General features: G+C 38.5%; 1 protein-coding gene and 1 long non-coding RNA gene across 2 annotated transcripts in view; one reads left to right on the top strand and one right to left on the bottom strand.

Moving 5' to 3' along the window:
* Positions 1–1,496: 1,496 nt before the first annotated feature.
* The window catches only part of LOC131308236 (uncharacterized), a 28,517-nt gene continuing 14,870 nt past the window's right edge, over positions 1,497–15,143 (bottom strand). Inside the window, exon 2 of the long non-coding RNA XR_009194389.1 lies at positions 1,497–1,533. This is a non-coding gene — a long non-coding RNA (uncharacterized LOC131308236). The remainder of the gene's footprint in view (positions 1,534–15,143) is intronic.
* LOC131308229 (wax ester synthase/diacylglycerol acyltransferase 4-like) lies at positions 1,520–9,384 on the top strand. The gene is made up of 7 exons (XM_058335098.1): positions 1,520–1,928; positions 4,080–4,466; positions 7,479–7,551; positions 7,642–7,709; positions 7,829–8,041; positions 8,268–8,405; positions 8,844–9,384. Exons 1-7 carry the CDS (start codon positions 1,566–1,568, stop codon positions 8,988–8,990), a joined length of 1,389 nt encoding a protein of 462 aa, XP_058191081.1. The 5' UTR covers positions 1,520–1,565; the 3' UTR covers positions 8,991–9,384.

Genomic DNA, 15,143 nt, shown 5'->3' with positions numbered 1-15,143 from the left:
AACTTTGTAAAATTGGAGTAAAATAATGTGAGTGAATTTTATTACTTTAAGTTTTCCCTTCCAGTGAAAAAATAGTACCCGGTGGAAATGCTTGTTTGGGAAAGAGAATCAAGAGAGAGAAGGGCAAACTCCCCGTTCAAGCTAACTGATTTGAAGATTCATTCGACAGAGAAGGGCGTCTTGTAGTACACAAAGCTAAATAAGGAATACAAGTAATTCAAATAGCTAAATAAGGAAAAGAATAATATCTACACCCTTCACACCAACACTTTTAGGCTTTAATGTACTTGACCAACCAGCACCCCCAGTTTTTATGATTCAAGGACTGGTTGCAGCTCTAGTACTGCAGGATTTTCATGTTACTGGTAAAAACTCTATAAAAAGGCCTGACCCTACATGAATAATGGTGCTAGTACCACACCCAAACTCACACCAAAACAAACATTCATCACTCGCATGAGTGGCAGGTCCCACACACACTACATACTCTAGTGTGTGTATGTGGCCCACCACTCATGTGAGTGTGGGTGTGTGTTTGAGTGTGTCACTAGAATTATTGTAACACGAATTCCCCGGGTGTAGGAAAATCATTATTGCGCTATTCACCCCCTTCTCTCTCGCTCTCTCACACACACACAAATAAGTTAAACAAGTAACATAGTTAATCATAATGTACTCTATCTTAGCGGACTTGGAAAGGAAGATCAATGCTTTTTGTTTTATATTGAAAACACTTTTAAAACACTTTGGTTTACAAGTTACTGCAAATCTATTCACAAGACAAAACCAAAAGTGACAGGAAACAAGAAAATAGTAGAAGGGAAAATGACTGGTGCTAGTAAATAATTAGGAGGTGTTCCCTTTTTTCAAAAAAGTTTTTTTTTTGAAAAAGAAGGTAATTTCAAGTTTAAAAATTACGTATTTACGCAAATAATTTTCCTACCAATATGGATCTTGTTTGATAGATCTCATTAAGATATTTTAAACGGTGCAAAAAAAATTAAAAAAATATTTTTCATTTTCATTATATTTGAATTTGAAATTATCTTCTTTTTCAAAAAAGAACTTTTTTGAAAAATAGAAACACCCCCTAATGTTGGAGAAAAATGTACTCCATTGAGAATTAAAGACAGTCACTCCGCTTGGTCTCCATTTTTTAAATTAATTTTTTACTTTTTACATAGTTTTCAATAAATTTCTCGCTATCTCTCTTTGCTCATTACCGCTCATTACATCAAAAATAACTTTCTAAAATGTATACCAAACAAAGTGAGTACTTTTGGCAATCCAGGAAAACTGGATAATGTTTCTTGCAGGTGAATTTTGCTGATTGAATGAATGGCCTTTTAGGCTTTAACGCATTTGACCAACCAACACCCCCACTTTTTATGATTCAAGGACTGGTTGCAGCTCTAGTACGGCAGGATTTTCACGTTACTACTAGTAAAAACTCTATAAAAAGGCCTGACTCTTACCATGAATTCCCTATGTGTAGGAAAATCATTATTGCGCTATTCACCCCCTTCTCTCTCTCTCTCACGCACACACACAAACACATACACACAATGGGCAACCAAGAAGTAGAGAGAGATGAGCCACTGAGCCCGCTGGGCCGGCTGTTCCTCACGCCCGAAATGCACCAGATAGTCCACTGCATCATGGGCTGCGAGAACCCGATCGACGTCGCGGCTGCCACGTCCGAAATCGCCAACTCCGTCATGGTCCGACTCCCCCGATTCTCCAGCCTCCTGGTCCGAGACTCTCACGGCCGCGAGCACTGGCGCCAGACCCAAGTTGACGTCCGCCGTCACGTCATTGTCGTCGAAGAACCCGTCTCTGACGCCGGCGACGATGAAGAAGCGGTGAACGACTATGTCGCCGACCTTGCCGTCTCATTGCCGCTCAGCTACGACAAGCCGCTGTGGGAGGTCCTGTTCCTAATTTTGGTGTTTCATTCGTATCTTAAATCACTTATTTATGCTCTGCTTGAAATTTGTGGAAAGCAAGGAAGGAAAAGGGAAAATAATTAAGACGGGGAAAATTTTCCTCCACAGTCCATACTATCCTTAGAGCAAACCATACCGGTTGACAAATCTGACACATGTGGCCATTTCCCAAAAATGGCAAACAGCATCCCACAGGACCCACACCCACAAACTCAAAATTTTCTCAAATTGGGCAAATGTCATTTAAGGAGAGAGAGAACGAGAATGATAAATGCAAATTGGCATACATGAGTATGACACCCTTGCTATGCATTGGCCAACAAAGAAAATGACAATAAAATAAAATAAAATAAAATAAAGTCGCATTTATAAGTGTGGATGCTCTTAGAACACTATTTTGCCATTTTCTCTCATCTTTCCCCCTCAAACCAAACCAAGGAAGGGAAATTTTTTAAACTTTCTTTTCATTTTGCTTCCTTTCCATATGTATTGAACAAAGCATTATTATTCATATGGATTGAGAATATGATTTTTACACTCCTCTTTTATCCATTGGCATTCCCTATTTTTGCCTTTTATTCGTATGAAATTGTCTTATATTCATACAGTATAAAATTACTAAATCACCCATACATCTTGAGTCATTTTTTATCCTTTCAAGTAAATAAAGACGAAAAAGAGAGTGCCAATCAATAAAAGGAGAGTTTTAAAATCATTTTTCCAAATGATTTTTTCTATTCACTATTTTATAAATGTACTTTAAAATTTGTGTTCTTTGAGAATTGTGTTGTGTACAATTTTAAGTACTAAAAAATAAATTTTGAAGTATATTGTTGATTTGGAAGATGATGCCAAAAAAACTAATAACTTTCGTAATGGCAAATGGAATGATATGTTAACTCCTGTTTAGTTACTATCTATTGTTAAGCCGGATTTTCTATGGATACAAGTTATTTAATGTCCCAAACTCTTTTTTTTTTATAATGTTGCTTTTTAATTATAGACTCTAATAATTGTTTGTTTTAATCTCTATTTTTTCACAAGTTTTTTTCAGTTTTATCCCGTAAACTATACAAGTTTTGTTTACTCTGTACCTCAACTATTGATTCCACCTATGTAGTCCTTCAACTATTTAATTTTTCTCCCATTAAATCAAATTTTGTAACAACAATTTAAATTAATGGGCAGAAAACAGATCACATAAGGTAATAAATGACCAAAATGCGGAAGGGCAATAAACGTGGTTAGATTTGTGGTAAAAGAGAGGGCATTTATGTCTTTTCATAGTCAAATTAACGGTTTTTGGGTGCTTGAAAAGTTAACGGAATGAGGAATCTTGATAATAGTTTCAAAGACAAAGAAGGTCAATGATATTTTAGAAAAAAACAGGAAAGTTCCTTGTAATTGACAGAAATCTCAAAGGAGGTGAGTGAAATTTATCAAAAAATATCCTAAAACTAATATCTTTGACTTAAAGACCACAAGCTAGTTGAACTAAGCCATCTTATTTTTTTAATTGAACTTTCATTTAAAAGTCCAATAAAAAAACCTAATTTTATGTTTAAAGTCTCTATCTTCATAATTTAACGAACTACAATAAATAGTAGGGGACTCCCGTCAAACATTATTGTACTCGATCCCCTATCCAAGTGGGAGTCGTGGGCCGTGAGAGAGAGAGTGTGTGCATGTTTGGCTTAATTTGTTGATGTGGTCCTGGTGGTTGTCCTATATTCATGGCATGGCTTACCTCTTGCCCTCAAAATTGCCAGACCCAACACTGGAAAAAAACAAAAAAACAAGTGTTTTCTGCCATTGATTAAGCGGATGTTACCAATTGGATTTAATTGGAGAAAATCAAAAAGTTTAAGAACTAAATTGGTGCAATTAGAAGTTGAGGGGCGGAGTCAACAAAACATGAATAGTTTAAGGGATAAAAATGAAATTTTAGTCTTCTTTCACCAATAATAGGTATTGGCATTCACCCTATTTTTTTTTTTTTTTTTCATTATCGTTGATAAAGATATATTTATGTGAAGTAGAGTGCAAAAATTACTTCTCTTTGCTAATAAATAAAAGGAATTACTTTTCTTCGATCGAATAATACTATAATGCATTTGAAACTTAAAACTTTAGGTACACCTGTTGAGAGCTCACAATTGTATTGTTTTTCGGATCCACCATGCATTGGGGGACGGGATTTCGCTGATGTCGATGCTTCAAGAGTGGTGCCGGAGGGCCGATCATGAACTGGATCGGAGGTCGAGTATGGGTTCAATGGGTACTTATTCTAATTCGTCGTCAAACCAGGAGAAGCAATGGACGCAGTTGTGGAAGGTAGTGGTGGGAATGCTGATGGGGTTGGGTTTTATTATGGAGTTTGTGTTGAGGGCTTTGTGGGTGAAAGACAAGACAACCGCCGTGAGCGGCGGCGCTGGGGTGGAGCTGTGGCCGAGGAAGCTTGCCACAGCGAAGTTCTGGTTGGATGACATGAAAGCGGTGAAAAAAGTCGTTACTAATGCGGTAAGTTCAACAACCAAATCTTGTGATCTAGTAGCATTATTTTAAAGGCAGAAACTTTTTTTTTTTTTTTTGTTTTTTTGAGAAACTGGAATATTGCCTTTATGTAATAACCGAATTACAAATATAGCCATCCCATATTAGGGTGACTTTCACCAACTTATGGGCGAAGTGGACCACTAATCGTTTAATTTTTACAACAGACAAAGAAACAAACCTATCAGCCGTACACCTAATATCTTAAATTAGAGAAGTAATCCACACATCACGGGTCGATATCCTTGCGCAGAAATTTTAAAAGCAACAAATTGTCGGTGAAAGCCCCGGCTCCAGACACCGTTGGATTGGATGGCATCTAAACGGGCCTTAGCTTCCGCCATTGTTGCTGATAACATCTCTCCTCCCATTGCGGCCGATCTCCCTTTGTTTATCATCAACAGCTACCCGAGCAAAAGCACCCCACGGATCAATCCTTCTGCCACGCCCCTTCTGTACGAAGCTTTTACTGATCCTTCATTAGCATCAACTTCTAAATAAACAAAGCAGGAATAATAAAAGACCGAAGCTTTTTCTAGAAAGTCTCAAAACGCTCCCTCTGAGTAAAAAGCCTTTGATTACTCTGTTTAAGAGCCATATGATACGCAACCGAAACAAACACAGAAGGATTTGCAACCGTCGGAATCCATTGATCCTGAAACGGGTCAATCGACTTCCCATCCCCCAACTCCTATTTCGAATCCTCAATTAAGAGGTCCTACAACCCCAAAATACTCTTCCCCCCTTCTTGAAGAATTGGATTTTGGTTTTACACTGAGGAACTGAGACTTGTTACAGTATTTTGAAAGCATAACCTTGCCTGAAACCGACTCAGGATTTTGAACAATCCTCCAAGCCATCTTAGCTGATAAAGCTTGGTTAAACAGCAGCGCGCAAATCTCTGAATCCCGGACGCCCCCTTTCCAAACAAATTTCGAATAACATTAGCCTACCATGTCAGTCGGTGCAATTGCTTCCTACCAGGAATTTCGGTGCATTAACTGGTAAGTCTCCGTTCAAGAGCAATCAGTGTGGCCAACTTCTGCTGGGAAACGGATGAGAAGAGACATCCATTGTATTGCAACACATGCAACTGTTTCTTGGCCTATAAAATGCATGCCCATTTGCTGCATCTACGGGGAGGGGAGAAAGAAGAAAGAAAGAGACCGAAGCGCGCTCTCTCTCTCTCAGCCCATAGAATAAAACTCCCTTCTCTATCCTTCCCAGGCCAAAAGGCCGAGAACAACTCTCCTCCCACAGAAAAACCAAAAACCAAATCTCTACTCTTCAAAAATCGAAGAATGAAAAAACTTTGGCCTCTTCCAAAAAAAAAAACCTTTCCCTCTGCAAAAAACCAAAAACACATCTCTGAAATTCTAAGGCCGAAGCCCTTTTAGTCTAGGTTCGAGCAAAAATTCTCGATCCTATAGCTCATTGTAAGTCAGGAGTACACAACAACGATTATATAACTAAAAATAAGTACGGATCGAATTCTGTGCTATTTTTAGTTATATTTTTGTCTGGTTTAATTTCTGACCACGCCTCTGTAAAAATCAACCGCACAAGGTGAGAAAGATGTAATCCTAAGCGGGGGTATTTCCCCCCTTTCAATTCAACTCAAATGTTTTTTTTACTTAGATTAATATCACAATGATGTCCTTTTCACTTAAAACCGGAAGTAAGGTTGCATTGTTCGGATTACCATTTTGCACCCTTATTTCAACATAAATGAAAAGAAAATCATTGAGTCTGTTATAATAAGTGAGGTACTCTTTTCGTGTCAATAAGGATGGTGTTGAAATTAAAGTAGTTGGTTCGTTGTCGATGAAATCTCATAATCAACATTCGGGTCCCGACGATTCTAGGATTCCACATGCCTTAAACACGAAAATAGGACCGACTGTCTTCTAATCAATCAACAGCTCAATTGCACCCATTTTATGTTTTATTTATTTTCCAAGGATAATTACTCGAAAAAGGCCGACTTTGAAAATTAAATACCGAGAGGACGATGTGGGGTGCCTAACACCTTCCCCGCACGTAATAGTAAATCTCTGAACTCATCTCTATTTTCACAAACCCTCGAATGGGAGTCAATTACAAGCCACGTTTGAAAGAAGAATTTGCTTAGACGGGAAAATAAAAAAAGAGTTAAAACCGTTTTCTTCGCAAAATAGTTTTAACGGGTGACCTAACACACCTGAACTCAATGTTAGGCAGCGACTCCATTTTTCAAACAATAGCCCGAATCACAGCTATCAAACTCAAATTCACAATCGTCGCATTTAAAAGTCATGATTTTGAAAGCGTTACCTCTTTGCCCTAAAGAGTGGGTTAGGCGACCGCCGGTAAAAATCGGAACGCGACAGTGGCAACTGTCGCTAGTACTTTCCCTTGCTCCATCCTTGCAAGGAATATACAAATGATTCAAGTACCTGTAGCTAGCATGATGTTGTGAACTTTCTCGCTTCTATATCATGGATGTGTAGACTGTGGACCGTGTGGAGACTTCATTGTTACAAGAATTCTAATTAAAGCTTTAAACTCATAATCATTCCAACAATGCTACTTGCACATACTTTTGTGCACATGTAATGCACATACATTTTTGTGGGACCCATATTGGGGTCTCACAAATGATCTAAACCGCTCATCTTTTTTAAAATATTTTTGGAAGGGTTCCTGTAAAAAATCAGCTCCAACGGATATCGGTAAGAGCTTTCTCAGAAATCGTAGGGCAAAACAGAATGATTCACCTTACGATTTCCGAGAAAGCTCTTACCGATATCCGTTGGAGCTGATTTTTTACAGGAACCCTCCAAAAAATATTTTAAAAAAGATGAGCGATTTGGATCATTTTGTGGGTCCCCGATATGGGTCCCACAAAAACGTATGTGCATGATATGTGCACAAAAGTATATGTGGGAATCATTACTGTAATCCCTTTATCTTTCTAATTCTAATCTTGTGCAAATGCAGACAATTAACGACGTACTTTTTGGCGTAATTTCATCTGGACTATCGAGATATTTGGATTTGCGAACCCCAAAAGGTAATTTGTAGTACACGATCTCCAAAACCTTTTCAACCCAAACAATTCCCATTACATCTTAACAAACTTGAGTTCATTGATCTTGTCTAGCTCTTCAAGACGGTGTTCAAATTACGGGACTAGCCATGGTTAATTTGAGGAAACAATCAGGATTACAGGTCCATTCATTTCCCTTTCCTAATTTCTTTTGAAGATCTTTCATTCATAAAAGAAGAAATAGATGCATAATGGGCATTCCATATTTCAACTTGAATTGGAAATGAATGGCTATGATCAGGAACTTTCGGATATGTTGAAAGGCAATTCAGGAAATCGGTGGGGTAACAAATTTGGTATGCTTCTCGTACCTTTTTATTATCGTCGAAGTGGAGCTAATCCTCTACAGTATGTGAAGATAGCCAAACAAATGATGGACCACAAGAAACAGTCTTTGGAGGCTCACTTCTCTTACAACATGGAAAAGCTTCTCATGTCCTATTTTGGACCACAGGTGCATTTCCAATTACGTGTGTGTGTGTGCGCGCGTGCTCGAGAGAGAGAGAGAGAGAGAGAGAGAGAGAGAGAGAGAAGAGAGAGAGAGAGGTTATCTTGTCATGTCCTGTTTTGGACCAAAGGTGCATTTCCAATTGGATGTGTGTTTGTGTGTCTCTGTGTGTGCGCGCGCCGCGCATGAGAGAGATTCATTTACTGATGCTTTTGTTGTTTTTTTCATATAGGTTGCAACCAGGTTGAACTACAGGATTGTATGCAACACAACCTTTTTAATCTCAAATGTGATGGGCCCAAAAGAGGAGATTACAATTGCCGGAAATCCTGTAAAGTATCTGAGGTTGAATAACACTAGCCTACCCCATGTAAAAACTTCTGAAACTCGCTCTTATTTTCCCTCCGATCATTCTTGAAGCTAGGAATCCTCCATTTGCTTTGTTGAAAGTGCCATAGGAAAACAGAATTGAAACAGTTCAACGGAAAAATGAGCCGATTTTGGTGAAAAATGGTTTTCTGTTTAAAAGGTGGAGAAAACGTTTCTTGGATCAACACTACTACCCAGCATCATCATTATTACTCACCCTCAATCACCTCTAGCGCTGTTGCAATCTTCGCATACCACTACCATAGTCACCAGCACCATTATTTTCAGGGTTGGTACCAAACCAGAAAACCTTTTTGGTGGAAACAAAGCTATGCCACAGCAAGTGTTTTTCGTCAAACTAAACGGAGTATAAAGTATACTGAATAGGCTGAATAATATGGCTTTTTATATGTTTTTGTTGTTGGTGGTGATGGTGCAGGCAATCACAATGCACATGTTGAGCTATGCAGGACGAGTTGATATGCAAATACTAGTGGCAAAAGATATCATACCTGACCCACAAGTTCTAGCAAAGTGCTTTGAAGATGCCCTACACCAAATGAAGGAGGCTGCAACTAAAGAATGAGGAATATCTTAGCCAATATTTCCTCATCTGATCTCTTAATAATTATCTTTTGGATTAGTTTGTTGTGTTGTTGTAGTTTATCTTGTAGTGTAGTTTATCTTTATCTTCTTTTCCCTTTCTTTTCTAATTCCGTTAAGATCTTATCCATCCAAGTATGGACCTGATGCCGGTCAAAGTCCTTGAAATTATTCAAGAAGTCATTGCGTCGATCGAAGAGTCTTTTTAAGTTTCTAAGTGGTTTTTGAGTTTCAAAGAGTCAAACACATTTTTCTATTAGTCTATGGTCAAGTCCTTTTTAACTTGTCTTGAAAATGCAAGTGTCTTTTCCTATTCTTGGAGGGTTGTTCCAAGTAGTCTATAAATTCTATTGTTATGAATGAAATGGTAGTAGAGAGTGTGTTTGAATTAAAATAGCCTTTGGCTTGTGAGAAGATAATTCTTCTTGTAACTCTTATCCTTCGGTGGATTCCGATAGGTGGCGAGTTTCCCCGTTTCTGTATCTCTTAGGTAGATTCCTTTGAGTGGTGAGCGGTTCCCTAGCCCTGTATCCCTAGTTCATCCTCGGGTGGTGATATCTTATCCCGTTAGTTCTTAACTTTGGTGGTGAGCTTTATCCGACTATCTCTTTATCCCTTTTTACCTTACTTCCGTCCCATCTGAAAAATCCGCCGTTAGGACCTCCTGGTGTGTATATTTTGCTCCCATGAATATCATAAAGTAAGTTTTGGTTTTGCTATCCTTTGACTCTCATTTATTAGAATATGTGGAATACCACCTTTAAAAATACACTGTTGTAACAAGATTTACATACATGTAACAAAGGCGGGAAAAAGATTACGAGCAGTCGAAGAAGGAGATTAAGGACATCCTCGTTAGGTATGATAGGATGCTGCTCGTGGCTGATCCGAGGCAGTGTGAGCCGAAGAAGCTCAGTTAGTGCGGTGCACATGCAAGGTTACAGAAATCGTACCGTTAAACTTCATTTTCCCATATGCTTCATATTAGTCTGTTATTTTAGTGGGGTTTTTTTTTTTTTTTTGGTGGAATTGAATTATTTCCGGAGGATGATTATGTCGTTTTGGTGAATTGAGACTTTGATGATATGGTTGTTAATTTTGGATGTGAACTGCTTCGGCTAATTTGTGTCGATGCCACAATATTATTCTATCTCGATTATGTGTTCGATAATTGTGTTATACAGATCTGCGATTGATTATAGAATTGCATGTTTTGCTGATTTTTGCCATTGATCAACTTCTGGAAATGGTCTTGTATGGTTTTTGCTAGGGCTGCAAACGTACAAAGTTATTCGCAGCTCTAGTCATGGGCTCTGCTCGGCTTGTTTGTAAACATGTCGTGCTCAAGCTTGAGTTTTGAGATCGTTTAGTTATCGAGCTGAGCTCGAGTTAGTTGTGACTCTACTCGTGTAATAAAGCTCGGGTCATTTGAAAAGGCTTGATCATCTCTCGAGGCTCTTAGCTTGTTTAGTTGTCAAACTGAATTTGAACACCTCAGTAGTCAGTACTACTCAAGCTGAGCTTGAGTTCAATTTTTTATTGTGAACTTGAGGTAGACTAGTTTTGAATGACCCGAGCTTGAACACTTCGAAGGGGGTGGCTCGGCTTGGATCATTAGCAGCTCTAGTTATTGCATTGTGGCATACTTGAAAAACCTGTCTTCTGATAGTTTTGATCCAGATTTCATACATTGCAGCCTGATAATGGAATTCGGGCTGTTACGAATCTTGGAATTGAGAGCCTTGAATTGGTTCGCTTTTATGTTTCGAAGATGTCTTTTAAAGGGCTTCTCTAAATATGCCTTGTGTTTCTTAATTGGCATTTGTTTTGTATTTTCTTGTTGAAATAGTATGCTTAATGCAAAATTCACAGCCATTCTGTAAAGCTTACTCGGTGAACTCTAGGAAATTGGTTTCCGTTTACCATAGTAGTGCTTTTTCTAATGGGAAGAAGGTAGATCGAAGATTGACAGGGTTGTTTAGCGTTCTGTTGTAGTTAGAATTCTGCCAAATAGCCTGCAGTTAGTAGCCCCGCAGCCCCTTTTCATGTTATTTTGATCGCATGGAGTGTCGGGTGTTTCAGGGTTGTATGTTCTTATTTTGTTGAGTAAATTTTGTGTAGAGGTACTGGGATCATGATTGTATTCTTTGGGCTGGTAATTTTCCCGAGTAGTGGATGTCGAGGGACAACCATGGTCACTTCCCCTTGGGTAAAGTTACTGCGATTGTGAAATTGGAGTTCTGAACCAGTAGTACTAATACTGTGCTGTTTGTGAAACTGCTATATATTCCTGGTATCCTTGAGTTTTAATCCGTTTTAACCAAATGTCCTCCATTCTCCTCCCCTACAAGTCGTCCATTTTAGAATCTCTGTTACCTGGACACGATTATGGGTATCGGGTGCAAGAAGTAGATATATTGTTGTGCTTTCTACTAGAAATTTAGTATTCCTGCCAGGAAATCGGTTGAGGATTCACCATTGGGTCGTGAGTAATAGATAGTCAGGTAGTTGTTGCGGTAACAGGAGTTGGATGGGGGAACCCTGCTGTTTACACCACGGAAATGTTTATTGAAACCATGCTTTAGCACTCCATTGGTATCTCGGTTCTCAAGTTGGAGATGAGGTGTACCTTGTGTGCTACCCCAAGGATAAAAAAACCAAACACACACAACGCATAGTTTTACGTGGTTCCCCAAAATCGGGTACATCCATGGAGGAATCAGACCAATATTCTGATATGGAGACAAGGTTTACAAGGGAGTTCTCTCAACTCACTACACTCTCTCTATAATCTCTACATTGCCAGCCTCTCAAAGATCTCACTCACACTGAGATACGTAAGTCAAATACAAGATCCAGAGGCTCCAATTTACCAAACTGTTCACAAGCCATGCTCACAGCTAATCAACTCCATGGCTGCTTTGAGATGACTTTGAAGAGGACTGAGAAGATGGAATTTGGTTGAGGAGAGATTCGAAACAGATTTGGGCTGCTTATTTCCTATAAGCCAAATCCTCATTCAAGAGGATGGGAGCCACCGTAGCCCCAGAAGTCAACACCATGGACACTAAATTAAGCTTGCTATCCTCACTCTACCTATGTCACTCCTTGTTCAGTTACATGTCTATGTCAACTGCTAGCTTATCATGATGAACACTGTCTAAGTTCTCATATATTCCTCTCACCGTAACATTTATTCGTGTCGCCCGGTAGACGAGGGACCACTTAAAGCTCGTGTTAGAGAGAACACGTACGCCACTGAATGCGTATGATAGGCTAATTTCTGCGATAATGACAGGCTAATTTTCTGGATACATTTTTTGTTTGAGAGCTGAGAAAATGTGTTTTTATCTCTAATCAGTACTGTCTGTTTTCACTTCCATCTACATATTGTGAAGTGGCAAAATCATCCACGTCTTGGATATGTGGTCCTATACGTACGTATATTATATGGTGCACCAGCGATTGCCTTCTTCTAGACAGTCATGTACATAGACACGTACACGAAAGCATTTTGATCACGTCTTTATTTGGAAAGCTGCACAAGGGATACAGCCATACAGGGCTTAAAGAAACTCGCAACCTATCGGAATCCACCGAAGGATAAGAGTAAACAAGAGTCATCCTCTCGCAAGCCAAAAGCCATTAAACTCAACACTAGAAACTACCGAATATATTCATATCAAAGGATTATATAGGATTTATTGGAACATCCCTCCAAACATAGGAAATATAAACTTAGATTTTCAAAGCTAGCGTCAAATGAAAACAATGACTACGAAAAAATGGTTAGGCTCCTTGGACGACTCAATAATTCTTAGTACGACCAAAAGACACTGAAAACAGTGAGGATAGACTAGAAAATAAAAGACATGATACAAAGAATTAAAAAAAAAAAACCCTATAATTTGCGATATTTGAATAAGGAGAATCTTCAATTTCAGTAATCTGTTAATGCATTCATGAAAACTATGTTCTGATGAATATACTCTTTAACACAATTTGCATCTTCTTCGTAATCAAGCTGAAGCACCAGATTCATTGTCCTTTTAAAAGCACTAGGAGCATTTGATAGGCCTCAAAAAGTCCCATCCCATGTCTTGAAGGCTGTTTTCCATTCATACCTCGAATTCCAATATGATGATTACTACTTATATCAATGTTTGAACAAACGTGCAGCCAAGGATGAGTTTGATACGTCAGATTCTTCGATTTGTTCAGAAAAGAAACGAAAGATGATAAAAACATCTTTGAGTACTACTAAAATTGAAAAATCTCAAATAGACCAAGACGAACGAATCTTAAGATCATTGAAGGGTCACACAAGATCCATGGAAAATTTATGCAATTCAAGTTAATACAATTGAAATAGGTAGATACAGAGGGCTCTGTTTCATGGAAAAAGTCCACCATACAATTCAAGTTAACTGTATTTTTAATATATAAACAGTTTAAAAAAATTAAGTACTCCAATTTTTAATCCGTTTGAACAAGTGCGAAAATCTTATTATTCTGAACATATTATTCTAAAAAGACATTATTAAATTTTATATCTTGGGCTCTTATAATCACGTTTCTGTTCCATAGGATTGCAAATAGAAAACCTAAGGATGTTTTTTCCTCCAAAACGGTACCGTTTGGGGCGTGGGTAGGGGTACTGTGCTTCATGGCACAGCAGAGCCCCCTCGTCCATGTCACTCCTTGTTCGGTTACATGTCTTTGTAGCAACAATAAATCTATGTCAATTGCTAGCTTCTCATGATGAACGCTGGTTAAGTTCTCGTACATTTCCTCTGACTGTAACATTTATTCACGTTGCCCGGTAGATGAGGAACCACTTAAAGCTCATGATAGAGAACACGTACGCCATTGAATGCGTATGATATGCTAATTTCTGCGATAATGATGGGCTAATTTCTGGATACACTTTTGTTTGAGAGCTGAGAAAATGCGTGTTTTCTCTAATCAAATACTGTTCGTTTTCACTTCCATCTACGTATTGTGAGGTGGCGAAATCATCCACGTCTAGATATGTGGTCCCTGTACATATATTATGTGGTGCACCAGCGATTGCCTAATAGAGTCATGAGTAAACAACATTTTAAAGAGATATTGTTGAGAGAAAATGAAAAACAAATCGACGAGTTGGAAGTCTAATACGTACACTTTTATGCTTGCGGGGAGAGCCACCCAGGGCCGGCCCAATGGGGAGGCCCAAGAGGCTGCCGCCTTGGGCCTCCACATTTTGGGTAAAAAATGGGGCACCCCTTCCTAGATGAGTATATTTTTTTTTTTGTGCAACTATAATATAAACTTCTTTGGCGGTTAAGTGGTAAAGTGTTTGTTTTTTCACATAAGATGCTTGGGTTTAAATCTTGGTAGGGTAATTTTTTGAAGTATCTTTTTGCAGAAAAAAATTTCTTTTATCACACAAATTAGGGCTGCTGTGATTCAAACCTGAGTGCACTGAATATTATTGCAACCGCACAAATCATTAAGGCCGAAATATTTACTGAAATTATCTAATGCACTACAAAGTCCCAGAGGGGGGGGTGAATGGGATGACCGATTTAAAATTAACTCAACCACCAACTTAAACAATTCAAGCTACTATCCAAACTCCATGCCAATGCTATTCAAATTAATAATATAAGTTAAGAGCAATTAATCTAAAGAACTCAAACACCGAGATATACGTGGAAACTACTTAGGGTCAATCACACCCTAAGCATAAAACCACGGCCTAACTACCAAAGTTGCTATAGATCAAAAGGTTTACAAAGTGCTTAGAGAGGAATAACAACTTTACCCCAAAAGCTTATCCTAACTCCACCACTTTGATGTAGCTCCCCGAACTCCTTCTTGATCCCATAGCCACCACGAGTCCAACGCCTCGATCTCCGTTCACCACGGCTCCGGTATCATCCGGCCAAGTAGTATCATAGGCATGAAAGTATGGATTTTGTAAAGTGAAGATTTTTATGCAAAATAATCAACCTAGAGAGAATACATGAATCAAGAAAGTATTTCTCTAGATTGAACAAAGATGATTGAATGCTAGATTCAAATCATCCAAATGCAAATGAAAGCACAAGAGCAAAAGAGATAATGTTTTCTCTCTAAAGTGGGCTATATC

The sequence above is a fragment of the Rhododendron vialii genome, chromosome 11a (assembly GCF_030253575.1).
Source record: "Rhododendron vialii isolate Sample 1 chromosome 11a, ASM3025357v1".
In the NCBI taxonomy this organism is placed as follows: Eukaryota; Viridiplantae; Streptophyta; class Magnoliopsida; order Ericales; family Ericaceae; genus Rhododendron; species Rhododendron vialii.
Note: the sequence above shows the minus strand (reverse complement) of the source record. Positions and strands in the feature narration are given on the sequence as shown.